This window comes from Leptonychotes weddellii, unplaced genomic scaffold, assembly GCF_054177405.1.
Source record: "Leptonychotes weddellii isolate Sample4059 unplaced genomic scaffold, ASM5417740v2 HiC_scaffold_5091, whole genome shotgun sequence".
Lineage (NCBI taxonomy): Eukaryota > Metazoa > Chordata > Mammalia > Carnivora > Phocidae > Leptonychotes > Leptonychotes weddellii.
Window position 1 is genome coordinate 2478 of NW_028018394.1, and position 8746 is coordinate 11223.

Below are 8746 nucleotides of genomic sequence, written 5' to 3' on the forward strand. Positions count from 1 at the left end.
GAAAGACCAAAAGCAACAAAGACTAGAAAGGAATAGAGAACATCTCCAGAAACACCAACCGTACAGGTAATACAATGGATTTGTAATACAATACAAATATGAATAAATTCATATCTATCAATAATCACTCTGAATATAAATGTACTAAATGCTCCAATAAAAAGACATAGGATATCAGAATGGATTAAAAAAATAAAACAAGATCCACAAATGCTGCCTAAAAGAGACTCATGTTACTTATTTATTTTATGTATTTATTTTTTAAGATTTTTATTTATTTATTTGACAGAGAGAGACACAGCGAGAGAGGGAACACAAGCAGGGGGAGTGGGAGAGGGAGAAGCAGGCTTCCCGCTGAGCGGGGAGCCTGATGCGGGGCTGGATCCCAGGACCCCGGGATCATGACCTGAGCTGAAGGCAGTCGCTTAACCAACTGAGCCACCCAGGCGCCCAAGATTTTATTTATTTATTTGACAGAGAGAGACACAGCGAGAAAGGGAACACAAGCAGGGGGAGTGGGAGAGGGAGAAGCAGGCTTCCCGCCGAGCGGGGAGCCCGACGCGGGGCTGGATCCCAGGACCCTGGGATCATGACCTGAGCCGAAGGCAGACACAACAACTGAGCCACTCGGGTGCCCCGAGACTCATTTTAGACCTAAAGACACCTGCAGATTGAAAGTGAGAGCTTGGAGAACCATCTATCATGCTAATGGATGTCAAAAGAAAGCCAGAGTAGCCATACTTACAACAGACAAACTAGATTTTAAACCAAAGACTGTAAACAGAGATGAAGAAGGGCACTATACCATAAGTACGGGCTCTATCCAAGAAGATCTAACAATTGTTCCAAAAATTAGAAATGGAAGGAAAACTTCCAAACTCCTTCTACAAGGCCCAAGAGATGCTATGTACATCCTGTCAAATATGATCTGCCTTTGGAGAAAATACTTCTCAGGTTCTCTTCTAGGTCAGAGAGACTGATCTTTCACCTCTTAGTGTAAGCCGTCCATGCTGCAGGCCGCCCACGGTGACCAGCTGGACAGCATGGATGTCATCATTGTCGACAATCTGAAACTGTTCCCAAGTGATGGCCCGAGACTGCCCCTCTAGAAGACTCAGACCTACAAGAGAAAACAGAAAAGTGTTCTAGAAAGTTCTGTGACATGTCAACATGCCTACTTTAAGACAAGATTAATGAATTTTCACTCACGATACTAGCTGAAAATTGTATCTTTGAAAGCTTTTCAAGAAATTTGAATTTAGCTTTTATTTTAGTAATATTTCTTTTTTTAAGATTTATTCATTTAGTTGAGAGAGAGTGCAGAGGGGAGGGGCAGAGGGAGAGGGAGTGGGAAACTCAAGCAGACTCCATGCTCAGCGTGGAGCCCAATGCGGGGCTTGATCTTATGACCCTGAGAACATGACCTGAGCTGAAACCAAGAGTCAGACGCTTAACCGACTGAGCTGCCCAGGCACCCCATATTTTCAGTAATATTTCTACCTTTTTTAAGATTTTATTTATTTGACAGAGAGAGAGAGGGAGAGAGAGAACACAAGCAAGGGGAGTGGGAGAGGGAGAAACAGGCTCCCCACTGAGCAGGGAGCCCCGACTCGGGGCTCGATCCCAGGACCCTGGGACCATGACCCAAGTCAAAGGCAGATACCTAACTGACTGAGCCACTGAGACGCCCTGTAATATTTCTACTTTTAATACTATTAATCCCAATCTGACAACTGGTTCCTTATATATCTACTGGAGGCATGGTGGTGCCAGAAAATAAATAAAGGAAAGAATGGATGTTATGTTCATGGTAGTCTCTAGTTCAAAAATGTCCACAAGGAATTTTTCAAAGATGACATCTAGATATTTTAAGCGGGCCAAAAAATCAAAAGAGTTTTTCCATATAAGTTAGGAGTGCAAGAGTAGCTCACAGGACAGAGAATGTAAAGTGGGTAACTGTGCAAATACAGAGCTACTCTGCTAAGGGAGTGTTTAACGATATTAGACATGAAGTGTCTGACATCGCAATGAGGGCTGAATTTTATTCTAGACTCTAGTAAAGAACGGACTTTTGTAACTAGAGGAAATGAAATAAAACCTTCTCCTTGGACCCAGCATGCTGGAGGAAATCTAGGGAGAGAGGGAAAGTGCTGCTCAGAGCAGCAAGAATATAGATCCTGGACAGAACACTCCAGTGAAAAATAGGGAGCTGACAGCATCATCACCAACCATTCCCATTATTCAGGAGATCCAGGAGCTGGCAGATTGCAGAGAATCTTAAATGGGAGCAAAGCTTTTTAAGGAAACAAGTTGATAAAACTTAAAGGCAGTGTACTGGTGGACCAGATGACGCTCCCTTTCAAACCTGCCCAGCTTCCCCTGCCCCACCCCCACCCCCCGGCCGTGACCATGTGCCTGATTTCTCACAGCAGCAGCCCCATGTGGGTCCCTACAGTCCCCACAAGTGTAAAGTCCCAGCTGCCACCACTGCCTCATCTTCTGGTGTGTGGCTGCTTACCTCAACCATCCTCTTGGGCAAGGGCCAGCTTGTGGCATGACCTACCCTTGTGACCCGTAGGACCACGGCCAGGTCCTACACCAGGGGACCCAGGGAGTTTCTGTAGCAGCCGCAAAGAGGGGCCAGGCAGCTCATCATGGACATGTGGGGAGCTGACCTCCAGGGAGGCAAACTGACCACAGTGAGCCAGGAGATGGGAAGGAGCTGAGAGAGAGACCATTCACATCTTCCCCAGCCCACCTCTGACTCCGCCCACACACAGTGGCTCCGTCTCCTGGAGACACCAGCCCAAAACAGCAGCCAACCTCACTTCCTCATCAACCTAGTCACACCACCTTTTTATCTGTTTCCCACAACTGCCTTTCCCTCTCATTCTTGTTTGCAGTATAGGATTAGTTTATTTGACCTGCATCAAGGGCTGTTGACTAGGAAACCTGGGATAAGATACACAGTCTGGAGAGAGAGACAAAGAGAGACAGAGAGAGAGAGAGAGGAAGAAAGGAGGGAGGGAGGAAGAAAGGAAAGAAGGAAGGGAGGGAAGAAGGGATGGAGGACAAGCACATATAAAGAATCTCTGTGAGGGGCGCCTGGGTGGCCCAGTCAGTTAAGTGTCCAATTCTTGGTCTTGGCTCAGGTCTTGACCTCAGGGTCGTGAGTTCAAACCCCGCATTGGGTTCCATGCTGGGCGTGAAGCCCACTTAAAATAAAAAAAAAAAAAAAATCACTGGGGGCGCCTGGGTGGCTCAGTTGGTTAAGCGACTGCCTTCGGCTCAGGTCATGATCCTGGAGTCCCAGGATCGAGTCCCGCATCGGGCTCCCTGCTCGGCAGGGAGTCTGCTTCTCCCTCTGGCCCTCTCCCCTCTCACGTGCTCTCTCTCTCTCTCTCATTCTCTCTCTCTCTCTCTCAAATAAATAAATAAAATCTTTAAAAATAAAAAATCTCTGTGACTGGTAATAAGGGTTTTGAAGCCAAGAGTGTCTGGTACACCATAGTACAAGGCATCATGGGACACAGCAGAAGAGCAAGACTGGAAGTATAGAGAGCAAAATATTAGCAGTGGTCTGTCTTCATGGTGGAGTAATAAATGGTACTATTCATTCGTTACTGTTTCATTCATTTATTCATTACTATCCATGCATTATTATTATCATTGTTATCCATTCATTCAATTTATGGTTTAATGTACTTTCCAAGTTTTCAATGAGGAACATATATTAAGTTCATAATAAGTAAAAATTCATTTTAAAAAAGATTCTCATGTCCAAAGTAGCCAAACCGGATTTGGAGCTCTCTTCACAAGCTTTCACAGCTTATACAGACTATTAAATCTCTACACTCAAGCAATAATCCGCTTAATATGTGATTATTACTAAACTTCAGGTTATCAATTCCTTCTTTTCTTTCATTATCCCTCTAACAGAAGTAGAGTGGGACATAAAAGCAGCAAGACTGCTCAACCAATGTTCTCCTCACAACTGAAACTCACACACATACAAACACGTGTGTGTGTACCCGCGTGCAAGGGCACACGCACACACACGCACACACACATACACACAGAGTGACAAGTTTAAGCCACCACTTGAGGATGTAAATCAGAGATATTTTCCCCTTAACAGAACCTACAACCGCCACTTATAAGTATGTTTTGAATGCTATCAGTGGGATCAGTGGGAAAGGAAAAAATCTTCATTTACATTCCACATTTACATCTGATCTAACTATATACATTGCATTAAAGACCACTCAGAAGTGACCTTCTTTTAAAATAAATAAAGCAGTTTAAGCTCTTTATTCACGTATGATGGTTTCCTTGCATGTCCTAAAAACAGGACAATGAATTAGTCTACATCTTCCTTCCCACCTCTGAACAGTCAGAGTTGGAGACCTTTTCTCTCTCTGTCCAATTATAGCTCAATATCACAAATAGTCACTTTCTGGCCTCATTCAGTTGAAAGGTTTCCCTTCTGGCTTAGCTCCTCCAGAGGAAAAACTTGGCTTCACCACACAGGAATCCTGGATTTAAATTTCTCACCCTGCTGGTAGGAAAAACAAAACAAAACAAAAACAACTCTCTGATTGCCTTCACTGGTCTGGGTTTCAGCTGCCTCATGCGTGAAATGGAAAGAAACGACCTTTCTTTCCTGACCCATATAATCTCCCGTCCTCCCTTCAGGGCTCTGTAGCTTGATGCCCTACACGGAGCTTCACCTGTGTTCCAGGACACTCGGGGGGCATTTGTATCCGCTGTTCTGATGGAGATGTGGACAGTGATAGGTGCACTCCTTTCGAAGAAGAAATCATAAACCTCCACCTCCACCTGTAAACAAACCGTTGCATAAGAATCACACATTGACAATTTATAACATAAAATACCATTATTCCTGGGGCAGACACCACAGATGGAGGCAAAACAGATTTAGGTTTCTGCTGTTCCTTGATCTCATTTTTCTTAAAGATTCATTTATTTATTTTAGAGACAGAGAGAGGGGGCATGCAGGGGGAGGGGCAGAGGGAGAGAGGCAGGCTCCCTGCTAAGGGTGGAGCCCGATGCGGGGCTCAGTCTCACAACCCTGAGATCACAATCTGAACCAAAATCAAGAGTCAGATGCTTAACTGACTGAGCCACCCAGGCGCCCCGCCTGATCTCATTTTCGACAGCCTGGTATCACGTTTTCAGGCTCTAGATTTTGTTCCTTAGTTAACAGTATTTTTAAATTTTCCTCTCCATAAAAGAAGTTTTTAACCTGAAATAAACAAATACACTGAAGAAGGGTCCCTGCAATTGCTCAGGAGACCAGCATCAGACCACTCAAGCCTCTCTCAAAGGTATAAGGTCTAAAGAAGTGCATCTTAAGTAAGGGGACTTTGTTCCCCCAGGGGACATTTGGGAATGTCTGGAGACATTTTTGGTCTCACAAATGGGTATGCGTGGTGGGCAGTATTACTGGCCACTAAATGGAGGATAGAGGCCAGGGATGCTCCTATTACTACCATGCACGGGACAACCCCCACAACAAAGAATTATCCAGTGCAAATGGCCAGTGGTGCTGCTTTTAAGAGACCCTGGTCTACAGGCATCTATCTCTCCAAACATATTTTTAAATATCCAGATTGTATTTGCTTCCATGAAATCCATAGCTAATAAATGGGGCTATATGATAAGATTTTTAAAATATTTATTTGAGAAAGCACAAGACAGAGCACGAGCGGGGGGTGGGGGGTGCAGAGGGAGAAGCAGGCTCCCCACTGAGCAGGGAGCCCAACACAGGGCTCGATCCCAGGACCCCGGAATCATGACCTGAGGCAAAGGCAGACGCTTAACCAGCTGAGCCACCCAAGTGCCCCATTAAGTTTAGAACCTCATTATGTATGATGCACATATTGCACCAGGTGCTGACAGGGAAGGATGATTTATAAGACAGAAATGCAAGGCACATGCCCATTCTTGAAGAATGTCCATTTGACATTGAATGTCCATTTGGTCCATTAGAGAGCATAAATTATCAAACGGCAATGTATCAGCTACCTCACAAAAGAAACAGATTCAAGGCTGCCACAGTAACAGACTAAAAATGGAACCATAACCCAGGAGGGATGTGTTTTGGAGGTGTAATGTAAATATCTATTAGGTTGAGCCATATGAAATTGTAGGTCACATGCTCACTAAGAAACACTGTTTTCAAACCAACAGAGTACCTAGTAAAATAAGCTTGAATTTTCATGGCTGAAAGAATGGACCGCCTTGGCATTACAGTGCAGGAAAGGCTCAGCTAGCTTCAGGAGCCCTGGACATTGCTCTGCCCTCAGGGGTCCCACCCCAGGTGGCTGACTGAGCCCAGGGCTTCCAGTCCATGTAATCTACAAAGCACCTAATCTCCACTGAGAAAATTGAGAGTCACCTTCTAAGAACAACGGCAAAATCACACATTTGAACAAGTTCTGCTTTAAGATTACATTGTATGACCCCAGAAAAGACACATAGGAAGCAGCCAGAGCAGGTGAGCTTTATTTATGAGTTCGAGGTAAAACTGGGCGTCGAATGAGAAATTACTTTATAATATGGAAGGAATGGGAGGCAGAGGAAGAAAGAAAAAAAACAGCTGCCACTTACTATTATGAAGAAAAGAAAAGAAAAAAGAAAAGGAAAGGGCAAAAGCATGGCATTTACAGTCTGAAGTCTTTTGTCGCCCTGGAGGCTAAATGCTGAAAATGCCTAAATTAGATGAAGGACAATTTGGAACACCAGGCACACTCATTTTCCTTAATAAACCTGAAGTCAAGTCTGTATCAATCCGCTCATTTAAACATTCCATCCTGTTACAATCAACTTGCTGGTAGGTCTGTAAGTTTGTGAAGACTGTCACCAGCTGTTCTCAACTCCCATCCAAAACAAAATTAGAGGAAAGAGGCTGGAATAGCAGCCAAAGGTACTTGGTTTAGACAGGAAGGGGACTTTCCTGTGTTTGATAGAGAAATTAGTCATCCAATGAGATTATGGAATGTCCTGTCCTGAGTCGGCATTATTCATTAAAATTAAGGATCCCAGTAAAACACTCATCCAAACAAAAAGGAATAATAGGATTTATTTTTTTAAAGATTTTATTTATTTATTTGACAGAGAGAGAGACAGCGAGAGAAGGAACACAGGCAGGGGGAGTGGGAGAGGGAGAAGCAGGCTTCCTGCCGAACAGAGAACCCAATGCGGGGCTCGATCCCAGGACCCCAGGATCAAGACTTGAGCTGAAGGCAGACGCTTAATGGCGTCCAGGTGCTCCAGGAATAATAGAATTTATTAATGAGGGGTGCCTGGGTGGCACAGTGGGTTGAGTGTCCGACTCCTGGTTTCAGCTCAAGTGGTAATCTTAAGGTCATGGGATCGAGTCCCACATGGGGCTCCACACTCAGCACAAGGTCTACTTGAGATTCTCTCTCCCTCCCCTTGCCCCTCCCACTTGTGCTCTCTCTCTCTCAAATGAATAAATAAATCTTTAAAATAAAAAGACTTTGTTAATGAAAGGATTGTAGACAAAGTCATCCCTAAGTTCCATGGCCTATGCCAGGCAGAAAGACTGTCAAGGACATGAGAGTTCTTAAACTGGTGAGTTCTGGGCCAAATGTGGCCCTCAGAAGTATTTTGTAGCTGGCACAATATGTTTTAGAACCTTTAATATGTACTCTGTATTTAAAAATTAAAACATTTTTACAAAACACTTACAGATTTCCAAGTCCTCTGAAGAACAAGAGCTAAGACTACCCTAGGTGCGTCCCGATTTGTCTGTATTCACACAGGATGGCAATCACTAGCGCTCCGATGCAGCGGCCTCTGACACTGTCAGCTCTTTCTTCCACTCCCCACCGTCTCCCCCCAGGCGGGTTTGCTCATTGGCATCACCAGTGGCTCCTCTGAGCATTTGAATCTGCATCTAGATTGACAGTGACTGATTCTCTTCTGAGGCACTGACGTGCAAACTAACCTGAAGGTGCAGGGAAGTGGCCTGCCTCTTCAGTAACTCTGTGGATAGCAGACGGGCCAGACGCTTTGTCTCCCTTTCTTCCTACCTCGTAATGTCTCCGTGCAGAATAGCTGCTGTTCGGTGGCTGGTAGGCTATCTGCATGTCACTCAGATCTTTCCAGGTGAACGAGGAGACGGGTCTGGTGTGATCCCACAGATGAGTCACGTAGCCCTGGGGTGGGGCTTTCGTAACGTTGAACACCAGCAAGGGCTTAGGGGTCTCATCCTCTTCACAGTCCAGGACGGCTGTAGTCAAGGAGGTCAGGATAAACTGATCCACTTCCAGAATAAACATGGCCATGAACGCGGCCCTTGGAATCTGATTAGGAAAGCCAGCTCTGATATAGACGGGCAACCACGCACTCTCTGACTTTTGAAGGGGAAAGAAAATACGAAGGGGAAACAATATGAATGAAGCTATCACATACATGGTTAATAGTATGTAGACGGTGTGTCTGGCAGTGACCTGAAACCTGGCTGCACATTAGAATCATTGGAGAGTTTTAAACACATACTGATGCCCAAGCTCCATCTCCACAGGTTCTAATTTAATTGTTGCAAAAAAGGGAAACTGAGGGTTGCTGGAGTGGTGGGGGGTGGGAGGGATGGGGTGGCTGGGTGATAGACATTGGGGAGGGTATGTGCTATGGTGAGCGCTGTGAATTGTGCAAGACTGTTGAATCACAGACATGTACCTCTGAAACAAATAAT

The 8746-nt window shown here is 44.9% G+C and overlaps 1 protein-coding gene across 1 annotated transcript; it reads right to left on the bottom strand.

Moving 5' to 3' along the window:
* Positions 1–419: 419 nt before the first annotated feature.
* On the bottom strand, positions 420–8402 carry LOC145719536 (FRAS1-related extracellular matrix protein 1-like). Its single transcript, XM_081811014.1, has 3 exons — positions 8082–8402; positions 4731–4839; positions 420–1120 (listed from the first exon to the last, which is right to left on the bottom strand). The coding sequence occupies exons 1-3, from the start codon at positions 8334–8336 to the stop codon at positions 963–965; spliced, it is 522 nt and encodes a 173-aa protein (XP_081667140.1). The 5' UTR covers positions 8337–8402; the 3' UTR covers positions 420–962.
* Positions 8403–8746: the final 344 nt, after the last annotated feature.